Here is a 22139-nt window from a genome sequence, read left to right as displayed (position 1 = left end):
TGCTTCAAAAATCTTGCTGGATAAATGTGTATTTTTTGCTCAGGTCTGGAAGAGATAGGGACGTGATATGACTTTGGACTGGAGATTTCCACCAACAGTCACATCTTTCCTCTTCTGTGCATCCTTGTTTTGCCCTCGTCACTTAGTTCTATGTGGAAAGGGGAGTCAATTGGATGCTGTCTTAATTTCAGGTTCTATTTTGTGGGTGATGAAGATTTGCTTGAAATCATTGGAAACAGCAAGAACGTAGCTAAATTGCAGAAACACTTCAAGAAAATGTTTGCTGGTGTTTCGAGCATCATTCTGAACGAGGATAACTCTGTGGTCCTGGGCATCTCGTCCCGAGAAGGGGAGGAGGTTGGTCAAGTTGATGTTTGCAATCTAGAAAACATTGCTTATCTCTGCTGTTCTTAATTCTTAATATGTTTTCTTAATTTCAAGGTTATGTTTAAAACTCCTGTGTCCATCACCGAACATCCCAAAATCAATGAGTGGCTCACGCTGGTGGAGAAGGAGATGAGAGTCACCTTGGCTAAACTTCTTGCTGAGTCTGTTACAGAGGTGGAAATTTTTGGCAAAGCGACATCAATTGACCCAAGCACCTACATCACTTGGATCGATAAATACCAGGTAATCTATAGAAGTGGGCAGGCTGGAGATGGAAGCACCAGCTGGCTTTCAGGAGACCCTGTTCAATTGACACATGCGCATAGTGTGTCTGCATTGCAGCAGCTTGGAAGGAAGAAGCAGAGGATTGCTTAAGCCTGGGAGTTCAGGGAGAGCCCATCTCAAATTTATGAAAAAAGAAAAGAAATTACCCTGTACTTCTCCTGTCTTTTCCTTCAGGCCCAGCTTGTGGTTTTGTCAGCCCAGATAGCCTGGTCTGAAAATGTGGAGAACGCGCTGAGCAGCATCGGAGGAGGTGGGGACACTGCGCCTTTGCAGTCTGTGCTGAGCAACGTTGAGGTCACTCTGAACGTGTTAGCGGACTCCGTCCTCATGGAGCAGCCCCCGCTCCGCAGAAGGAAGCTGGAGCACCTGGTGAGTCAGGCCTGGCCCCTTCCCGCCTCTTAGGCTTCCTGCGGCTTCTTCAGGCAGTCAGTGGAGGTTTACTTGGAAATGTTTCTGTGTCCAGTAGAAAACTAGAAGGCCACTCACGCGCTCTGGTGATGCTGGGCTCTGTTCTTGGAAATGCTTTTGGCAGCTGGCTTCTGGAATGAGACTTCCTCACGGGAGACAGTCGGTGGCCACCCTGGTCAGGCTGTGTCACTCCTTCCCCTCGTCTCTCCCCATGAGGCAGGATGTGGCCTGTGGTGACGGCTCCCTGTCTACAGTGGGTGATGGTGTTTGGTTTTGCTTAGCTGTTGAATCTCTGCACTGTCACGTGAATACCATTTATGCTGTCTCTAGAAGCGGATTTGTGTATTGCATTATTTACCAAAAGCTGCTGGAACTGACCTAGAACCTTATTTTAAGTTTAACAAGTAATTCACAAACCCAGAGGATGTACTGGGCTACTTTTTTATTATTACTAGTTTGCATGGGTTACACAGGAAGGGGCATTTCATTTCCACACTTATTTATGTTTTATTCCAATCTTATAGTTAATGGCAATCTTCTGTTTCCTCAGATTACAGAGTTGGTTCACCAGAGAGACGTTACCAGATCCTTGATCAAAAGCAAGATTGACAACCCCAAATCATTTGAGTGGCTCAGCCAGATGCGGTTTTACTTTGACCCTAAGCAAACGGATGTGCTGCAGCAATTGTCAATTCAAATGGCAAATGCCAAATTTAACTACGGCTTCGAGTACCTGGGGGTTCAAGACAAGCTGGTCCAGACCCCGCTCACTGACCGCTGCTATCTGACAATGACGCAGGCCTTGGAGGCCAGGCTCGGGGGCTCCCCATTCGGTAAGTTACCCCACACGCTAGGCGGAGCTGATCGTGTCATAAGCTTAATTTTTAAAGAGTAAGGTGAAGATGTGAATATGTTCATTACATAGTAAACATGAAATCTTAAGTTTGTTTTTATTGTGTCTATTTGCTCTGGCTTATCACGTAAACTGCATTTTCCAGCTGTCTTCCAGCTAAAGCTATGTTTTCATTAAGGTACTCAATTACTTTTCTTCAAACAATAGGGCCTGCTGGGACCGGGAAGACGGAGTCTGTTAAAGCCCTGGGCCATCAGCTTGGGCGCTTTGTCTTAGTTTTCAACTGTGATGAAACCTTTGACTTCCAGGTAAGAAATGTTACAGGTTCTGTCCGGACCATTGAGTTTTCTCCTCTCAAAGCTGTTCGCCTTACATGTAGTTTGGTGTGCTGTGTCTGGCCTTTAGTTTTTTGTTTTTGTTTTGTTTTGTTTCGTTTTTTTTTGGTCAGTTATGGGGCCTGAACTCTGGGGCTGGGCACTGTCCCTCAGCTCTTCAGCTCAAAGCGAGCGCTCTACCTCTTCAGCCACAGCACCATTTCTGGCTTTTTTTTTTCTTTTTGCTTATATGGTGCTGAGGAATCGAACCCAGGGCCTCATGCATGCAAGGCAAGCACTCTACCACTGAGCCACCTTCCCAGCCCCATGGATTTTTTTTTTTTTTTAATCAACAAAACATGATAGACTAAAACTGACTTTGTCCGTGTGTTTTTACTGGCACAGGAAGAAAAACATCATATAGTCCCCCTGTGTCTATTTATGAAATGCCTGTCACCTCTGTCACCAGAGGCCCTAGGCCCCTCCCCTGGCATAGGAGTGTCACCTTCACAGCCACAGGGGAGGTTGGGAGGAATTCATTTTAAAGTGAGGAGTCCACTGTCAGAAAGATGGGCCTCGCCTAAGCTTGAACGAGTCATTCAAGCTCTGCCCAGCTCCTCCTGGGGCAGCGGCAGCGTAGTGTGTCGGGGCCACCATTGCAAGCCACCATGGCCTGGCTTGAACAGTGGAAACCCATCTTTTCACAGTTCTGGATGCAGGAAGTCCAAGGTCATGGTTCTGGTAGAGTTGGTTCCAGGTGAGGCCTGTAGACGGCCACTGTCCCTGTGTGGCCTCCCCTCTGATGTCCACTTCCTCGCCTCATTCGCTGTCTGTCACAAAAGGCCATTTCCGAATCATCACTGGGGCTTAGATTGTAATGTGTGACTTGAAGGGGACACAGTTGTTTGTAACTAACAGTTTTTTCTTGTTCCATTCCAGGCGATGGGACGTATCTTTGTGGGGCTTTGTCAGGTGGGCGCGTGGGGCTGCTTTGACGAGTTTAACCGCCTGGAGGAGCGGATGCTCTCGGCCGTGTCCCAGCAGGTGCAGTGCATACAGGAAGCGCTGCGCGAGCACTCCAACCCCAACTACGATAAGAGTAAGACTTCTCTTTGCTAAAAACAATCACTCGGTGGAGATAGAGGGGAGTTCTGACATGAGAACTAGAACCCACTCTCACAGGCAATAAGGGTCGAAGGTCAGAGCTAAGCCGATTCTGCATCAGCAATTCGTGTCCCAGTGCTGGTTAGCGGCATAGCAGTCAGCTCCTAGCTGCCGTGTCGTCCTCCCTCAACAAGGCTGGTGCCCTGAGTCCCTGCACCACGCATGTGCGAGTGCGTTCCCTTCTCCAGCCTGTGCCATGCAGTGGGTACCTCAGCCCACGAGGCCCCCAGCACCCGCTTCCCATGTCCCCTTGGACCAGAGTGTTCCTTCATATTTATCCTAAGAGTGGCTGCTGAGGCTCCGAGCATGGCTTCACATGGGTGGAGCGAGTCTCAGCCGCACGAGGAAATCCATATGGCACACCAGGATAGGGTGAAATGGTGCCTGTTCATGTGCACACCTTAGTTTTTCTTTCCTCCTTTTATTCCATGATGATAGTAACTTGTCCTACAGAGAATTCCCCAGGCCTCGTAAGTCAAGAGGCATGGCAGAGGGCAGGCAGAGGGCACTCCCGTGTCTGTGGTCAGTGCTCATTCTGAGGGCTTTGTTTCTGTAAGTTGGAAACTGTGCTGTCACCACCGGCTGCTCGGGTCGCATGTTGAACGTGGTGAGGCTGCCCTCGTGCTGTGCAGTGGTGTTCAGCAGCATTGTTGCGCACAAACCAGAGTGCTGCACTTGCTACCCTTTCTATAACTGCGGTGTGGCACTGGCTGGGGCCGTGCTGGCTGCTGGCCGTGGCCCCCGGGAGGTCTCCTCCCCAGTCTCTCCAAGAGTCCTGCGCTTTGGGCTGAGGATGGGAGACCAGCGTCGTGTGGTTTTGGAAAGTTGGTAGGTGGTGTTCCCCATCGTTGGCATTAATACCGTCATCTGATTGCAGCCTCTGCCCCCATTACTTGTGAGCTGCTCAACAAACAAGTCAAAGTGAGCCCAGACATGGCCATCTTCATCACCATGAACCCTGGCTACGCAGGCCGCTCCAACCTCCCCGACAACCTCAAGAAGCTGTTCCGGAGCCTGGCCATGACCAAGCCCGACCGCCAGCTCATCGCACAGGTCATGCTCTACTCACAGGGCTTCCGGACCGCCGAGGTCCTGGCCAACAAAATCGTCCCCTTCTTCAAGTGAGTAGCCTGTTGTTGAGTGCGCCCCATCTCATGCTAAAAGTGTCGTTTAGACTTGGGGTATAGCTTTCAAAGTACTCACCTGTGATTCTTCCGTTCTTCACACTCGCATTACTTAAGCCCGCTGTTGTTACAGAGATCCTTTCCCCTTGCAGACTATGTGACGAGCAGCTGTCGTCTCAAAGCCACTATGACTTCGGTCTCCGGGCTTTGAAGAGTGTGCTGGTGAGCGCTGGCAATGTGAAGAGGGAGAGGATTCAGAAGATAAAGAGGGAGAAAGAAGAACGAGGGGAAGCAGTTGATGAAGGAGAAATTGCAGAGAATCTGCCAGAACAAGAGGTTTGCATCAGAGTTCTTCCCCAACTCAGATCAGACCTCACCTTGGGCCCTTCTGGTGATGGACTTCCGAGTTCCGTCAGTGGATGGTGGGAGTGGGGTCACTGCCGTCCGTCTTTCACGCGCTCCGCCTCTCCCCACAGATCCTGATACAGAGCGTCTGTGAGACCATGGTGCCCAAGCTGGTGGCTGAAGACATCCCGCTGCTCTTCAGTCTCCTGTCGGACGTGTTCCCCGGAGTCCAGTACCACCGAGGGGAGATGACCGCCCTTCGAGAAGAGCTCAAGAAAGTGTGTCGGGAGATGTACTTGACATACGGCGACGGGGAAGAAGTCGGCGGAATGTGGGTTGAGAAGGTAATCAATCCATCTGCTCTGCTGTGCTCACAGCCCAGCAGCTTGTGGCGACGCTGCTGGAGAGGCTAGGCGGTGGGCGCGGCTCCCTTAGAAGAAAAGGGAAAAAAGAATGCACAGACTGTTTCCTCTTGACGTTACCCCAGGCCGCTGAAGATGTCTGTGCTCTGGCCCTGCAGGTTCTCCAGCTCTATCAGATCACCCAGATCAACCACGGTCTGATGATGGTGGGGCCCTCAGGAAGTGGGAAGAGCATGGCCTGGCGTGTGCTGCTGAAGGCTCTGGAGAGGCTGGAGGGCGTGGAGGGCGTGGCCCACATCATTGACCCGAAGGCCATCAGCAAAGACCACCTCTACGGAACCCTGGACCCCAACACCCGGGAGTGGACCGACGGGCTCTTCACACACGTACTGAGGAAGTGCGTTTGCGTTCACTGGTGCTTGTGTTTTGGGGGAGTACGGGTCCAACGCACTCGGGGTAGCCTCGGGTTCACTGTGCTCCCGACTAGACAAAGCTCACTTGGGAAGCCCAAAGCAGATGAGCGTTTCGGTTTTCACATCTTGACTTAACCAACAGCTGTGTTAAAATCCTTCCCAACCAGGATCATAGACAATGTGAGAGGTGAGCTACAGAAACGCCAGTGGATCGTGTTTGATGGGGATGTGGACCCGGAGTGGGTTGAGAATCTGAATTCCGTGCTCGACGACAACAAACTCCTGACTCTGCCCAACGGAGAGCGACTCAGCCTTCCACCCAATGTAAATACCTTCCTGTAGCTGTGGTGCGCAGCGCCCTGCGTCCCTGAGAGGGCGCTGGGGAGCCTCTTCCTTAGACAGGGGTCCCCTCATTCAACTCTGTTCTCCAAGGTTTCAGTCACCAAGGTGAACTGTAGTCAGAAAAGACTCTGGAAAATTCCAGAGTCTCATGATTTATACATTTTAATAACTAGTCTGTTACCGTAATTGTTCTGTCAGGTTATTGTTGTTCATCTCTTACGTATTTAATGAGTAAGTCATACTTTACCACAGGAGCATGCCTAAGAAAGGTGGTGCGTGCAGTTGGGGCATCCATTGAGTGCCTTGCTGCTCGTCCCTCTCACTGAGGGGCTGAGAAGGGCTCCCTGCACTGCAGTTTATAAGGTGGTGATAGCATTTGCTGATGAGCTTGGTGAGGGCTGGAGGGACAGGAGTTGAGGCCAACCCTGTAGTCTAAGAAGCTGGTGAACATAAGCCTTTACTGGAAGGATCAGGAGTGGTGGTTACCACTGCTTAGAACAGAGCGGTGGAATCAATCCAGTTTGCAAGTGTGCCCTTACTGATGGCCTCTTTTTTTTTTTTTTTGGGTCCGGTTGTGGGGCCTGTGAACTCTGGGCCTGGGCGCTGTCCCTCAGCTCTTCAGCTCAAGGCTAGCGCTCTACCACTTGAGCCACAGCGCCACTTCCGGCTTTCTTCTTTTTGCTTATGTGGTGCTGAGGAATCGAACCCAGGGCCTCAGGCATGCAAGGCAAGCGCTCTACCACTGAGCCACGTTCTCAGCCCCCTGATGGCCTCTTAATCTGTCTTATTTGTTGGTTCCTCTGGTGGTTGATTATCCAGTAGATTCTAACTACTGTCAGATTGATCTCCCAGTGAGATAATGTAGCATAAAGGCTAAAGGCTGTGGAATCTGACCAAATGATTAGAATCTCAACCCCACCAAATAGCAGCAGTGTCCTACCTGTAAACAGAGATGAGAGGCCTGCACCTTGAGTCTAGCCACAGCGTGGTTGCAGTGCTTTGGGGTAAAGGTGCGCACTGCACTGGGAGCTGAGCTTCCATCCTGCCCCCGGCTCCTGGCACAGAGAACTCAGCAGTGGGCCTTTCTGCCCTCCACGCACACTTTCCTGCCCAGGCCTGTGGAGACAGTGTGGATGCCAGAGCAGTATGAATTGTTGATAGGTTTACTTATTATTATTATTGTCGGCCGTGGGGCTTGAACGCTGGGCCTGGGCGCTGTCCCTCAGCTCTTCAGCTCAAGGCTAGCACTCTGCCACTTGAGCCACAGCGCCACTTCCGGCCTTTTCTGTGTATGTGCTGCCGAGGAATGGAACCCACGGCTTCATGCATGCTAGGCAAGCATTCCATCACTAAGTCACATTCTCAGCCCAGAAAATTGTTCTATTTTTTTTTCAATTTTTATAGTTATCATAAAGGTGATGTACAAACATGTTACAGTTTGATTTAATGTTTAAAATTTTGTTTATCCACACTTCTGCTGCACCCACCCACTCCCAACAACAGAGCTCACTCACATTCCTGTCAGTCTCAATTTGGGTTTTGTTTGTTTGTTTGTTTGGTCCAGAGCCTGAACTCCAGGCCTGGGCACCATCCCTGAGCCTCATTGTGCTCAAGGCTAGAGCTCTACCACTTGAGCCACAGGGCCACTTCCTGGTTTTTTGAGTAGTTTCTTGGAACTAAAACAGTGACTTTACTGCCTGGCCTGGCTTTAAACCTCAATCCTCACATCTCAGCCTTCTGAGTAGGATTACAGGCATGAGCCACTGGTATCCAGCTTGGATTTTTTTTGAAGTCTGTATTAGTTATACAAAGGGGTTATACCATGGTATTTCAGGTGTGGGTATATTATATTTTGATCAGCGTAACCTTCTCTATTGTGGTCTCTTTCCCTGCCCCAGACACCTGTTGGTCAGCAACATGCATTGAGATTCTTCATGCCATCATCATACATACTTCATTGCACTTCAGAATTGTTTACCCTCCATTCTTCTTTTCTCCCCTCCCTAGAAAAATTAAGTTTAAATAATACTTGAAGAATATATGTATATATAATATACAAAATAAGCAGCAAGGTTTCTACTAAATCTCTTCCAGGTGCGAATAATGTTTGAAGTACAGGACCTGAAGTATGCAACACTGGCCACGGTGTCACGCTGTGGCATGGTGTGGTTCAGCGAGGACGTGCTCAGCACAGACATGATCTTCAACAACTTCCTGGCCAGGCTGCGCAGCATCCCCCTGGACGAAGGGGAGGATGAGGCCCAGCGGCGGCGCAAGGGCAAGGAGGACGAGGGAGAAGAGGCTGCCTCCCCGATGCTGCAGGTGCCACCAAGTGGGGCCACGCGTCCGCGCCCAGGGGACACTTAATCCCTTGATTTTCTCTGCAAATTGACGAAAGCTTTAGCAAGGATTTCTTTTAGTATGACAGGGTTAAAACAAGGGAGAAGTAAGAAAGAGAATCATTCCCTGCTCTCCTTGTAGGAAGTGAGCCTCCGTTCTTTTGTGCAGGGTTTCCAGGGTGAAGGAGTGGGATTAGTCATTGAAAAGCCACTTGACGGGCGGGGAAGGTAGCTCAGTGGTAGAGCGCTTGCCTTGCAAGCATGAAGCCCTGGGTTCGATTCCTCAGCACCACATAAGCAGGGGAAAAAAAGCCGGAAATGGCACTGTGGCTCAAGTGGTAGAGTGCTAGCCTTGAGCTGAAGAGCTGAGGGACAGCGCCCAGACAGAGTTCAGCCCCATGACTGGCCCCCTCTCCCCCCCACCAAAAAAAAAGCCACTTGACATGATTCCTAGGCAGAGGCTAAGCTAGTGCAGTGCCCCAGCTTTGTTTTGTTTCTTGAGAGTCCCACTGTGGAGCTCAGTCTGGCTCTACGTCCAGCTCCCCAGCTCTTTGAAGTGATAGCTATGCATCCTTCACTCCCTCTTTCCCCTAGATCCAAAGGGATGCGGCAACCATCATGCAGCCATACTTCACGTCCAACGGCCTGGTCACCAAGGCCCTGGAGCATGCCTTCAAGCTGGAGCACATCATGGACCTGACGCGGCTGCGCTGCCTGGGCTCGCTCTTCTCCATGCTGCACCAAGCCTGCCGCAACGTGGCGCAGTACAATGCCAACCACCCCGACTTCCCTATGCACATCGAGCAGCTGGAGCGCTACATTCAGGTCAGGGGTGCACGGGTAGCTGGGGGTCTGGGAAAGTCCAGAATCTTCTGCCCTGTTGCACTCCTGCAGGAGAACTAGGCTTTCCTGAGGGCCGAGGAAAGCTCAGAGGCTATCCTGAGGCCCAGAAGGTTTCGAGGCGAACTCCGCTGTCCGTAGCTTTCTTTTGTCTTGTTGAAATTTTGTAAAAATGGAATTATAATTATTTCGACAGCGATACCTGGTTTACGCCATCCTCTGGTCCCTGTCTGGAGACAGCCGGCTGAAAATGAGAGCAGAGTTGGGTGAATACATCAGACGCATCACCACGGTGCCGCTGCCCACTGCCCCCAACATCCCCATCATCGACTATGAAGTGAGTGCGCCGCCCCGCCTCCGGCCCCGCCTCACACCGCGTGGCTCCCTTCCTCCCGTGCTCCGCTGGGCCCCACGGCACTGCTTCCCTGTCTCCGTGTGCAGGTGTCCATCAGTGGAGAATGGTCTCCGTGGCAGGCCAAGGTGCCCCAGATTGAAGTGGAGACACACAAGGTGGCAGCCCCGGATGTCGTCGTGCCAACTCTGGACACGGTCCGCCATGAAGCTCTCTTGTACACTTGGCTTGCTGAGCACAAGCCGCTGGTGCTGTGTGGCCCTCCAGGCTCTGGCAAGACCATGACCCTCTTCAGCGCCCTTCGGGCCTTGCCTGACATGGAGGTAGGGAGGCTGAGGAGGGAGCAGCTGGACTCTAGGGCTTCAGGGCAGGTGTGCTCTTCTAACTTGATTGTGTCCCTTCCAAGGTCGTCGGCCTTAACTTCTCCAGTGCCACTACCCCAGAGCTCCTCCTGAAGACTTTCGACCACTACTGCGAGTACAGGCGCACACCCAACGGCGTTGTCCTGGCTCCCGTTCAGCTTGGAAAGTGGCTGGTGCTGTTCTGTGATGAAATCAACCTGCCGGACATGGACAAATACGGCACGCAGAGGGTCATCTCCTTCATCAGACAGGTCCGCCCCGCCACAGCCTGGCTCCCTACCACGGCCACCGGCTCGCTTCTTTCCTGATCATCCCACTTCCTTTCCTTCAGATGGTGGAGCACGGAGGCTTTTACCGCACCTCAGATCAAACATGGGTGAAGCTAGAGCGGATCCAGTTTGTGGGGGCCTGTAATCCCCCCACCGACCCTGGGAGAAAGCCCTTGTCCCACAGGTACCCCACTTCCAGGAGGGCTATAGCACAGCATAGCCAACAGCTGGTGTGAATGATGAGAGTGACCAAAAATTGCCTGTCACAGGGCTGCTCTCGTGGCACGCCCACTGTGCAGGTTCCATGGAAATGTGTTATTTTTGTTGTTTTGTGTGTGTGTGCATGTGTGTGCTTGTCCTGGGGCTTAAACTCAGGGCCTGGGTGCTGTCTCTGAGCCTCTTTTGTTCAAGGATAGTGCTCTGCTATTTGAGCCAAAACCAGTTACAGCTTTTTCTGGATAGTTTATGACTTTTCTGCCTGGCTGGCTTTGAACCACGATCCTCAGATCTCAGTCTCTGGAGTAGCTACGATTACAGGTGTGAGCCACCAGCACCTGGCTAGAAACATGTTCTTTAAAAAGCATTAGGAGCTGAATGTGATGGAGCAGCACATGTGAAATGCTGGCATTTGGGAGACTGCCACAAGACAAGAAGGGTTTCAAGGACATTCTGTTACAAAGAAAGACTTTGTCTCCAAAAGTAAATAAATAAGCATTAGGGCTTAGTGCTTTCTTTGCCAGTCCTGAGGCTGAGTGGCAGGTGCCCAGTGCTCAGTGGCAGACCACACTACAAGAAAAAAGGGGGGGAAATGAGGCTCACACCTGTAATCCTAGCTAGTCAGGCTGAGATCTGAGGATCACAGTTCAAAGCCAGCCTAGGTAAGGAAAGTCTGTGAGACTCTTATCTCCAACTGGAAGTGTGCTGTGGCTCAAAGTGGTATAGCACTAGCCTTGTGTGAAAGAGCTCAAGGACAGCGCCAAGCCCTGATAAAAGTTCAAGCCCCTTGACCAACCAAACAAACAAAAGAACAGGGAAGGAAGGAGGGTGGGGGAGAATGAAAGGATTGACTTTGTGAGTAGCAAGGAGAATGAAAAGCATTGACCTTGTGAGGAGGTGAACTGCCCACTGCCATTGCAGGGTCAGGTTGAAGTTAAAATGGGCCAAATCCATTTCCCATCTTTCCTTGGATCTTGAAGCTTTCTGAACCTAGTGTTTGAGATGGCAGCCAGAGCATAATGTGGAGGGCAAGAAAGTAGAAGCACCCTCCATCACAGCCCATTCAGAGGGGGCTGAGACAGTGGAAGGATGCAAACCGCCCGTCCTTGACAGGTTCCTGCGGCACGTGCCTGTGGTGTATGTGGATTACCCAGGACCTGCCTCCCTCACCCAGATCTACGGCACCTTCAACCGCGCCATGCTGAGGCTCATCCCCTCCCTGCGCACCTACGCAGAGCCGCTCACGGCAGCCATGGTGGAGTTCTACACCATGTCTCAGGTTAGTTCAGGGGCTGCAGAACCTGGTAAGATCGAGTGCATTCTGAACTCATACAGGGCTTTTCTGCCAGCTCTGTCCTCAGCATCATTCCGCAGGCCCTCTGGCTACTGATGTTTTTTGTTTTTTGGGTTTTTTGTTGTTGTTGTTGTTGTTTTACAAAAACAACCCAAATGTTATTTATTTAATATACATTGCAAGGACTTAAATCTTAATTTAAAAAACAGAAAACATAACAAAAACAACACCACAGCTCAAGATAACAGAGTCCTGTACAGAAGTCAAGGAAAAGGACAGGTAGACTAAGGAAAAAACAGACAACACAGGAGAAGCTGGACAGCTCAGGTCAAGGCTCTTAGCTGGAGACTTGTTTTGAGTAGGTTTCTTGAAGGTACTTCTTAAAAGCTGTGGGGTTTTTCCAAAGCTCGTCAGCATGTGTGTTCAAAGGGCTTTTGATGTTGGGCTCTCCTAGTAGGCTCTGGATAGACAGCAGGATGGTCCTGACGTCATACGTTGCCGGCCACTTGTCTTTGAGGATGTCCAGGCAGATGTTCCCCTGGGTGTCCCCGTTGGGATGGTAGCAAGGCCTGAGGAATTTCACCGAGGGTGCGTTGTAAGGGTAGCCACTGGGGAACTCCAGGGAGAGCTTATACCTCAGGCCTTCATATACTGTGCCAGCCGCTCCGTGGATAGTCCCTGCCCATCTGAAAAGGTTGTCTGATTCAGGGAAGGCAGAAATTCCTTTGTCACCAGACATCATGAGGGTCATCAGCTCCTGCTGTAGCCACTTGCCCACTGGGCCCCAGGTGGCGCCCCTGCTCGGCTCGGCTCCTTTGCGGGAGGCGGCAGCGCTGGCAGCGGCTGGGTCGCGGGTTTGGGAGGCCATCGGGGCAGCGCTGGCAAGGAGACAGAAAGTCCACGCCGGGGGAACTGCCTGTTTTTTTGTTTTTTTTTTTGGTCCAGTTGTGGGGCCTGAACCCTAGGCCTGGGTGCTGTCCCTCAGCTCTTCAGCTCAAGGCTAGCGCTCTACCACTTGAGCCACAGCGCCACTTCCGGCTTTTTTCTTTTTGCTTATATGGTGCTGAGGAATCGAACCCAGGGCCTCAAGCATGCAAGGCAAGCGCGCTACAACTGAGCCACCTTCCCAGCCCGTTACTGATGTTTTCTCGTAGAATATGAACTGAGGCTACGTCAGTGTGTTGGGCCGGCCCTCCAAAGGGCAACAACTGCCTGCCCTGCCTCTCAAGGTCTACTTTTGCTTTCCTAATAAATCATTTTTTAAAAGGGGGCGGGGTCATCTGGGAAGGTGGCTCAGTGGTAGAGTATTTGACTAGCATGCATGAAGCCCTGGGTTAAATTCCTCAGTACCACATAAACAGGAAAAGCCAGAAGTGGCGCTGTGGCTCAAGTGGTAGAGCCTTGACCAATAAGAAGCTTAGGGACAGCACCAAGGCCCTGAGTTCAAGCCCCAGGACTGGCAAAAAAAAAGGAAGCCAGGCACTGATGGCTTACACCTGTAATCCTAGCTACTCAGGAGGCTCAGATCTGAGAATTGGGCTTCAAATCTAACCTAGGCAGGAAAGTCTATTAGACTCTTATCTCGAGTTTACAACCTGAAAGCCAGAAGTGGAGCTGTGGTTCAAGTAATAGAGCACTAGCCTTGAGGAAAAAAGAGCTCAAAGACAGTGCCCAGGCCCTCAGCTCAAGCCCCAGGACTGCCACCAAAAAAAAATAACAATGGAGTTGGGCTTCATCTCCAATTGCGCAGCTTGTAATCCTAGCCACTCAGGAGGTTGAGATCTGAGAATCACAGTTTACAGCTGCTTAGAAGTGTTGTTTTCATGTTAACCTGATGCCCTTGCCCAGCCTCCGTCCTGGCCCTGAAGGGTGCCTAGCCGCCTAGTCTTAATAGTCTGTCCATATTTCTCTCACTGCTTCCTTGGCTTTGTCTCTGCGAGACTGCAGATACTTACTCTGGTATTTAATTGGTTTTATTGGCTTGCTTTTTTCTTTTTTTAATTTATTTAGGTGCCAGTCCTGAGACCTTAAACTCAGGGCATAGGTGCTATCCCTGAGTTGTTTTTTTTTGTGGGGGGGGGGGGAGAGGTCTGGTCATGGGGCCTGAACTCTGGGCCTGAGCGCTGTCCCTCAGCTCTTCAGCTCAAGGCTAATGTTCTACCACTTGAGCCACAGCACCACTTCGGCTTTTTTCTTTTTGTTTATGTGGTACTGAGGAATCGAACCCAGGGCCTCATGCATGCAAGGTAAGCGCTCTACCACTGAGCCACCTTCCCAGCCCCTGTCCCTGAGCTTTTTTGTTCAAGGCTAGTACTCTACCACTTGAGCTACATCTCTTGTTTTTTTTTTTTTTGGTGTTTAATTGGAGATAAATCTCACAGACTTTCCTGCCCCAGCTGGCTTTGAACCACAATCCTCAGATCTCAGCCTCCTGAGTAGCTGGGATTGCAGGTGTGAGCCACCAGCACCCAGCTTCTTCAGTCACAGCTGACAGACACTCTACCACTTGAGCCACGCCTCACTTCAGGCTTGGCTGGTTATTTGGAGATGAGAGTCTCTCAGATTTGCCTTCCCAGGCTGATTCTGAACTGCTGTCCTGAGATCTCAGCCTCCTAGAATCTAGGAGGCTCCCAGCTTGTTTACTCTGTTTTATTTTTTGCTTTGGTGGTTTGTTGTTTTATATGCTCTACCACCGAATACCCAGTCTAGTTTAAATCTTTAGGAATATTTACTGTTTCATCCTTAAATATTCGAAGTCTAGATTCTTGTTGCTGTGGGAGAGGCAGTATTAGCATTTAAACTCAGAGCCTTGATCTTGCTGGCAGATGCTCTACCACTGAACCACACCTCCAGCCTAGACTCTATGTCTTTAGTAGACATAGTCGTTTTGTGGCATTTTGCATTCACTCATTTCTCCATACCTTCACGTGTTTTCCTCCTTCCTGCAGGAGAGATTCACTCAAGACACCCAGCCCCACTACATCTACTCACCCCGGGAGATGACGCGGTGGGTCAGGGGTATCTTTGAGGCCCTAAGACCCCTGGAGACTTTGCCTGTTGAAGGCCTCATTCGGATTTGGGCACACGAAGCCCTCCGTCTCTTCCAGGACAGGTAAGGCAAGCCCAGGATCCCTCTGGTTCCGTCCTCTGCTTCATCTGCCTGGGTCTGTGTGAGGTGGGCCTGCGCGTGCACAAGTAGGTGGGGCTTGCAGGGAATGGAAGTCACTGCCACACGCCGCCTGCAGCAGTCTGCTGCCAATGCTGGCAGGCGCGTCTCCAGCCTGGGTAGTAAGGGGCTGTGGGCGTGGCTTGTCAGAGCCTGTGTTCCAGCGAGGTCTGGGCCTTCCCACAATTCCACGGTGTGGCTTGCATTCCCACCACGCCTGCTGCACTTCAGTCTTCCTCACCGGCCATCTGCCCTTTCCTTGTTTCCCTATTGGCTACTGTGGGTTCTTGCTCGAGGTCAGGAACTGATAGGCAGGGTCATTTATGGGAGGCTTCAGCAGACCAGTCTCCACAGAACTTGCCACGCAAAAAACTTCTCTTTACCTTTCTAGGAGTCGTGGAAATGACTTGTTTTGTTTTGTTTGCCAGTCATGGGGCCTGAACTCTGGGCCTGGGCGCTGTCCCTCAGCTCAAGGCTAGCACTCTACCACTTGAGCCACAGCGCCACTTCCGGCTTTTTTCTTTTTGCTTATGTGGTGCTGAGGAATCGAACCCAGGGCCTCATGAATGCAAGGCAAGCGCTCTACCACTGAGCCACCTTCCCAGCTCCTCATAAGTCTCTTATCTTCAGTTAACCAGCAAAAAATGTGGCTGTGAGTGAAAAAGGTCTGGAGTTCTCATGCCAGCACAAAATGACAATCAAAGGGGTATGGCAGAGGATGCCAAGTTCCAGGCCAGCCCGCTCTGCATGTCTGTTCATCCCTTCTGGCAGTCAGCACGGTAGACGCCACACTCAGCTTCTCCAGGTTCCAGCCCTCAGGTCACCCTGCGAGCCCTGTGAGCCCTTCCCCCCACACCCTGCGCCACCGCCATGGCCCCGTGTGTGTCCCCTTAATGCTGCTGCCATAATATTTGGAACATTGCTTTCTCGTAAGCTCAGAAAATAGATTTGAGCCACATTTGGTGGTTTGTACTGGCAGATGGAGAAGACTGAGAAGAAGGGGGAATCTGGGGAGTCCCGTAGGACCAGTCTGGGCAACACAGACCCTTTTCACAAAGAAACCAGATTTAAAGGCTGGGAAGGTGGCTCAGTGGTAGAGTGCTTGCCTTCCATGTATGAGGCCCTGGGTTTGATTTCTCAGCACTACATAGCCGGAAGTGGTGCTGTGGCAGATCACTAGCCTTGAGCAGAAGAGCTAAGGGACAGCACCCAGGCCCAGAGTTCAGGCCCCAAGACCAACAAAAAAAAAGAAACTGGATTTATATGTTCACTTCTATGTCAGTGCAATTAAACATCTTGGGCCTGGGCGCTGTCCCTCGGCTCTTCAGCTCAAGACTAGTGTTCTACCACTTGAGCCACAGCCCAGTTTTCTGGTGGTTTATTGGAGATAAGAGTCTCATGTACTTTTCCTGCCCAAGCTGGCTTTGAACCAAGATCCTCAGACAGCCTCCTGAGAGGTTAGGATTACAGGCATGAGCCACCGGCGCCCAACTTAAACATCTTTTTTTGGGGGGGGGGTCAGTTGTGGGGCTTGAACTCTGGGTCTGGGCCCTGTCCCTCAACTCTTAAGCTCAAGGCAAGCACTCTACCACTTGAGCCACAGCACCGCTTCCGGTTTTCTAGTGGTTTATTGGATATAAGAGTCTCACAGCCAGGCGCCAGTGGCTCACACCTGTAATCCTAGCTACTTAGGAGGCTGAGATCTGAGGATCGCAGTTCAAAGCCAGCCAGAGCAGGAAAGTCCATGAGACTCTTACCTCCAATAAACCACCAGAAAACCGGAAGTGGCGCTGTAGCTCCAATGGTAAAGCGCTTGCCTTGAGCTGAAGAGCTGAGGGACAGTGCTCAGACCCAGAGTTCAAGCCCCATGACCAAAAAAAAAAAAAAAAAAGTCTCACAGACTTTCCTGCCCCAGCTAGCTTTGAGCTGTGATCCTTAGATCTCAGTCTCCTGAGTAGCTAGGATTACAGACTTGAGCCACCGGCGCCCGGCTGCAATTAAACATTTTTAAAAGAACTTTCAAATGTCATGGTTGCATAGTTGCAAGGGTCTTGACCCTGAGTTTCAAAATCTCAGCCTGTTTCAGTCATCCTGAGTTCAGGATGCAGAACCACGGGCTCCTCCCGTGGTTACAGTGACTGCTCAGGCCTCCATGGCGCATGCCTGCCATTTCCTCGTGGACCTGGACAGCTCTAATGCTCGGCTGCCCTCCAACAGGCTCGTGGAGGATGAGGAGCGGCGCTGGACTGACGAGAACATTGACATGGTGGCTCTGAAGCACTTCCCCAACATAGACAAAGAGAAAGCCATGAGCCGGCCCATCCTGTACAGTAACTGGCTGTCCAAGGTACCGCCGCATTGCCCACTGGTTCTTTTTCCCTGTGACTAAACTGATTTTCTGATAAAAATGTGAAGTGCAGTGTGCTCATAGCATTCGTAGAAAACCCTGGGAGGTGGCTGGTGGCTGCGTCACAGCTTCACACCGACATGAGGCAGTTGTGGATTTGTGTGAGAAGTGTCTTATGGGGCTGGGATGTAGCTCAGTGGCAAAGCACCTGCCTAGGAAGTGCAGTGTCCTAGACTCGGTCCCCAGCACAAAAAAAGACAGAGCAGTGTCTTCTGGTAGACATTTCTAGCATAGCTATGAATTGGTTTGGTTTTTGTTGTTGTTACTCGTTTATTATTATAGTGGTGATATACGTAGAGATTACAATTACATGAGTCAGGTATTGCGTACATTTCCTTTTGTACAGTCTTCTGTTCCCTCATTTCTCAGTCTCCCTCTCATATCTACGTGAGTTTCATCAGTGTCCAGTGAGCTCCACTGCTGCATTTTTCCATCTTTTTCCCTTGAGTTCTGTACCTCCCCTTTACTCTCCCAAAGAGATACATAAGGGGAAGAAGATAGAATCCTCAAAAACTGAGAGAGAAAAAAGAAAAAGAGGTCTCTTGTTTCCCTATCTTGGAATTTGTTTCACTATATATATTATTTTATATAAATGCAAAAAAGCACTTGGGCATTGCCCCTTTGTATTTCTCTCCTGAGTATCCTCTCTTGATCTGTGTGTGAATATCTAGAATTCTGTATAATTTATCATATCCCGGTGCATAATCTAACTTCCACTTATCAGAAAGAACATGCACCGCCGTTACTTTCTCTGAGCTTGGCTTACCTCACTTAACATGATTTGTTCTAGTTCCACCCGTCTCCCTGCGGGTGACGTTATTTTACTCGTTCTAATGGCTGTGTAAGTTCCATTTTGTATAGGTGCCGCATTTTGGGGCCCACTCATCTCCTGTGGGTCATCTGGGCGGTTTCCATAGTCTGGCCATTGTGAGCAGTGCAGCAGTGAACATGCATGTGCAGGTGTCTTTATCAGATCCTGGCTCGTGATGCTCAGGGTAGATGCCTAGGAGTGGTGTGGCTGGGTCGTAGGGAAGGTCTAGGTTTAGGTTTTTGAGAAACCTCCAGACCAGACTGCTGTCCAGAGTGGTTGTATTAGTTTACATTCCCACCAATAGTGTAATAGGGTTCCTTTTTCCTCACATCCCTGTCAGCATTTGTTGTTCAAATTCACAATGTTGGCCAGTGTTAGAGGGATGAGGTGGAATCTCAGAGTTGTTTTGATTTACATTGCCCTTATGGCCAGGGATGGTGAGCATTTCCTCATGTGTTTCTTTGCCATTCTCACCTCTTCTCCTGAGAAGTCTCTCCTTAGCTCCCGTGCCCACTGAGTGATGGTTTATTAGGTTGGGAGAGATTAGTTTCTTGAGCTCCTTGTATACATTTGATACTAGTCATTTGTCTGATATATTGATGGTAAAGATCTTTTCCCAGTTTAGCAACTATGTCCGTAGCTGTGCAGAAATGTTTTTTCTTTCTTTCTTTCTTTTATTGTGAAAATACCGTACAGAGGGGTTACAATTACATGGGCAAAACAATGAGTACATTTCTCATCAAGCATTGTAGCCTCCTCCTTTGTTTTCCCTTCCCATCCCATCCACCTCCCATGTTCCTTTTTTTTTTTTTTTGTCTGTCATGGGCCTGAACTCTGGGCCTGGTCGCTGTCCCTCAGCTCTTCAGCTCAAGGCTAGTGCTCTACCACTTGAGCCACAGCACCACTTCTGGTTTTCTGAGTGGTTTATTGGAGATAAAGAGTCTCATGGACTTTCCTGCCTGGGCTGGATTTGAACAGCAATCTCTAGATCTCAACCTCCTGAGTAGGTAGGATTACAGTCGTGAGCCACTGGCACCTGGCATATTTGTTGTACTTTTTTATGTTATCTCTTTTCTGTAGGATTACATCCCAGTTGACCAAGAAGAATTAAGAGATTATGTCAAAGCTAGGCTGAAAGTCTTCTATGAAGAAGAGCTTGATGTTCCTCTAGTGCTGTTCAATGAAGTGCTAGACCATGTGCTCAGGATTGACAGGTAGGCTTTTTGTTTTTACAATATACCCTTGGGCTTCGCTGTTCTTGAGTAAATGGGTACAGGGTGATCAGACCAGGCTTCATGGTGCCCCCTCCCCCACAGCCTTTCAGCCATTTGTCTTCACCCTCCAAGTCCAGCTTAATTGTTCCTAGTGTTTGCCCCCAAGAACTTCACTCTATTTTATTAGCACTGCAGGCCTGCCACGGATTACAGCCTTTCTGCCACCTCCTACAACTGGCTTTGTCTCTCGTGTCAGCTATGAGTCTGGAGAACACAGCCATGTCTTGTTGATCTTCGGATCCTCGCTGGGCCCGGCAAATGTTTATGTAAAAATTCAGCTTACAGCCGGCTGCTGGTGGCCTGTAATCCTGGCTACTCAGGAGGCTGAGATATGACGATCACAGTTCAAAGCCAACCCGGACAGGAAAGTGTGTGAGACTTCTATCTCCAATTAATCAGAGAAAAAGCCAGAAGTGGCACTATGGCTCAAGTGGAAGAGTGCTAGCTAGCCTTGAGCCAAAAGAGCCTAGGAGCAGTGACCATGCCCAGAGTTCAAGCCCCTTGACCAGCATAAAAAGAAAAACCAGAAGTGGAACTGTAGCTTAAAGTGGTAGAACGCTAGCTTGAGCAAAAGAGCTCAGGGGATAGCACTCAGGCCCTGAGTTGAAGCCCTACAACCAACAACAATCAGGTTACCACGCTTTGAGAATGCAGTGGTCACAACTCTAAAAGTTTAGGACATGAGTATCAAACAGGGAGAGAGGCATACAAACATTGAAACTCATTGGCTCGGATGATGTTTCAGAATATTCCGTCAGCCACAAGGCCACTTGCTTCTGATTGGTGTTAGTGGTGCAGGAAAGACCACCCTGTCTCGGTTCGTCGCCTGGATGAATGGTTTGAGTGTGTACCAGATAAAGGTAGGTCTTTCAGTAGAGCTTAGTCCCAATAATGGATTCTTGTTCTAACACGTAACAGAACTGTGGCATAAAAAGGGACCTAACTTGTTAGTCAACTGCTTCTGTTGTAGGTCCACAGAAAGTATACAGGGGAAGACTTTGATGAAGATCTCCGGACAGTGCTGAGACGTTCTGGCTGTAAAAATGAGAAGATAGCATTCATCATGGATGAATCCAACGTGTTAGATTCTGGGTTCCTGGAGCGAATGAACACCCTTTTGGCCAATGGCGAGGTGATTACCCAGCGTGTCTCACCATGTGGTGTGTTAATGGTGTCGCGTTGCAGGGACCAGTAAGTCACAGCGCTGTGTTACCCTCAGGTTCCTGGGCTCTTTGAAGGAGATGAGTATGCCACCCTGATGACGCAGTGCAAAGAGGGCGCCCAGAAGGAGGGCCTGATGCTCGACTCCCACGAAGAGCTCTACAAGTGGTTCACCAGCCAGGTGATCCGCAACCTGCACGTGGTGTTCACCATGAACCCGTCCTCAGAGGGGCTCAAGGACCGGGCAGCTACCTCGCCCGCCCTTTTCAACAGGTACCCACTTCCTCGGGCTCTCGGTTGGTCGGTCAGAGCAGTCTGTTTCCTGCCCGGGACAGACCATTCTTGGGAGCTGTTTTGACAGAGGGGCTTCCTTTTCAGGTGCGTGTTAAATTGGTTTGGTGACTGGTCCACAGAAGCACTGTATCAAGTTGGCAAAGAATTCACCAGCAAAATGGACCTGGAGAAGCCTAACTACATGGTGCCGGATTATATGCCGGTGGTGTACGACAAACTGCCCCAACCCCCCTCGCACCGCGAGGCCATCGTCAACAGCTGTGTGTTCGTCCATCAGACCCTTCACCAGGTGTGTGTGGTTTTGAGATCAGTGGTAAAAAATAAATAAAACAAAAGTGGTTTTCTAAAAAACCTTTAGGCTGGGTGCTGGTGGCTCACGCCTGTAATCCTAGCTACTCAGGAGGCTGAGATCTGAGGATCGCAGTGCAAAGCCAGCCCAGGCAGGAAAGTCCGTGAGACTCTTATCTCCAATAAACTGTTTGAAAATCAGTAGTGGTGTTGTAGCTCCAGTGATAGAGCACTCGCCTTGAGCTGAAGAGCTGAGGGATAGCACCCAAGCCCAGAGTTTAAACCCCGTGACCGACCAAAACCAAATAATAAATAAAAAATAAAAAGCCTTTCGGGAGCCATCACTACTGAGAAATTTTTGTTTCCCACCTGTTGTGTCACCTCTCCAGTGAGTCATCCTCCCTGTACCAGGCTCTGAATCCAGAGCCAGTGACACTCGCTGCCCTGCCCCACACCACCTTGCTCTAAGGGCGGTACAATCAAGGGGATGGCTGCCACCCACAGACTGCCCCTGAGAAATGTACAATCCCTGCTGTAATCTCTGTAACAGACAGTCCACCAGAAGAGTTCTCAGAAGCTACTCACAGATGGAGGGCACCTGTGGCCCGGGATGCCTGCAAACATCTCCACTGCTCTGCCTCACACCAAAACCATTGATCACAAAGAGCCTGTTCTTTTTTGTCGGTCATGGGGCCTGAATCAGAGGCCGGGGCACTGTCACTCAGCTCTTCAGTTCAGCTCAAGGCTAGCACTCTACCACTTGAGCCACAGCACCACTTCCAGCTTTTTCTGCTTATGTGGTGCTGAGGAATCAAACCCAGGGCTTCATGCATGCAAGACAAGCACTCTGCCACTGAGCCACCTTCCCAGCCCCAAAGAGCCTGTTCTTATATCTTTCTTATTTTGGTTTCCATTGCAAGTAAGTAGTAAAAGTGAAAGGATTGGTGTCTACCTTTAATAGCACATGCCTAGGGGCTGGGAAGGTGGCTCAGTGGTAGAGCGCTTGCCTTGCATGCCTGAGGCCCTGGGTTCGATTCCTCAGCACCACATAAGAAAAAAGAAAAAAGCC

The 22139-nt window shown here is 50.2% G+C and overlaps 2 protein-coding genes across 3 annotated transcripts in view; one reads left to right on the top strand and one right to left on the bottom strand.

The window, feature by feature from the left end:
• Dync1h1 (dynein, cytoplasmic 1, heavy chain 1) overlaps nucleotides 1-22139 on the top strand; it is a 75793-nt gene that overhangs the window by 35679 nt on the left and 17975 nt on the right. The window contains exons 23-47 of the mRNA XM_013013035.1: nucleotides 192-357; nucleotides 442-630; nucleotides 847-1041; nucleotides 1631-1913; nucleotides 2141-2241; nucleotides 3187-3346; nucleotides 4289-4532; nucleotides 4688-4871; nucleotides 5012-5224; nucleotides 5401-5639; nucleotides 5823-5979; nucleotides 8092-8319; nucleotides 8931-9161; nucleotides 9373-9513; nucleotides 9618-9851; nucleotides 9935-10141; nucleotides 10222-10343; nucleotides 11489-11654; nucleotides 14618-14781; nucleotides 17053-17182; nucleotides 19134-19267; nucleotides 20073-20187; nucleotides 20298-20459; nucleotides 20547-20761; nucleotides 20867-21071. Of these exons, the coding sequence (XP_012868489.1) occupies nucleotides 192-357; nucleotides 442-630; nucleotides 847-1041; nucleotides 1631-1913; nucleotides 2141-2241; nucleotides 3187-3346; nucleotides 4289-4532; nucleotides 4688-4871; nucleotides 5012-5224; nucleotides 5401-5639; nucleotides 5823-5979; nucleotides 8092-8319; nucleotides 8931-9161; nucleotides 9373-9513; nucleotides 9618-9851; nucleotides 9935-10141; nucleotides 10222-10343; nucleotides 11489-11654; nucleotides 14618-14781; nucleotides 17053-17182; nucleotides 19134-19267; nucleotides 20073-20187; nucleotides 20298-20459; nucleotides 20547-20761; nucleotides 20867-21071 (4585 nt within the window). The remainder of the gene's footprint in view (nucleotides 1-191; nucleotides 358-441; nucleotides 631-846; nucleotides 1042-1630; nucleotides 1914-2140; nucleotides 2242-3186; nucleotides 3347-4288; nucleotides 4533-4687; nucleotides 4872-5011; nucleotides 5225-5400; nucleotides 5640-5822; nucleotides 5980-8091; nucleotides 8320-8930; nucleotides 9162-9372; nucleotides 9514-9617; nucleotides 9852-9934; nucleotides 10142-10221; nucleotides 10344-11488; nucleotides 11655-14617; nucleotides 14782-17052; nucleotides 17183-19133; nucleotides 19268-20072; nucleotides 20188-20297; nucleotides 20460-20546; nucleotides 20762-20866; nucleotides 21072-22139) is intronic.
• LOC105984799 (ubiquitin-conjugating enzyme E2 C-like) lies at nucleotides 11826-12537 on the bottom strand. 2 transcript variants are annotated; one of them, XM_013015096.1, is made up of 2 exons: nucleotides 12234-12537; nucleotides 11826-12179 (listed from the first exon to the last, which is right to left on the bottom strand). In XM_013015096.1, the coding sequence occupies exons 1-2, from the start codon at nucleotides 12535-12537 to the stop codon at nucleotides 12007-12009; spliced, it is 477 nt and encodes a 158-aa protein (XP_012870550.1). In that variant the 3' UTR covers nucleotides 11826-12006. The 2 variants fall into 2 exon arrangements, with proteins under 2 accessions (XP_012870550.1, XP_012870560.1); XM_013015106.1 differs by having other exon boundaries at nucleotides 11826-12320; nucleotides 12402-12537.

The sequence above is a fragment of the Dipodomys ordii genome, unplaced genomic scaffold (assembly GCF_000151885.1).
Source record: "Dipodomys ordii isolate 6190 unplaced genomic scaffold, Dord_2.0 Scaffold2, whole genome shotgun sequence".
Taxonomy (NCBI): Eukaryota; Metazoa; Chordata; class Mammalia; order Rodentia; family Heteromyidae; genus Dipodomys; species Dipodomys ordii.
The sequence above is the reverse complement of the archived record's forward strand: the minus strand, read 5'-3'. Positions and strand labels throughout refer to the sequence as shown.

Excerpts from the sequence above, each read along its gene's own strand:
- LOC105984799 (XM_013015096.1), bottom strand. The coding sequence starts at position 12,537 with ATGGCCTCCCAAACCCGCGACCCAGCCGCTGCCAGCGCTGCCGCCTCC. Across the intron at positions 12,180-12,233 it reads GGTGAAATTCCTCAGGCCTT|ACAAGTGGCCGGCAACGTAT; the intron begins GCTACCATCCCA and ends ACATCCTCAAAG.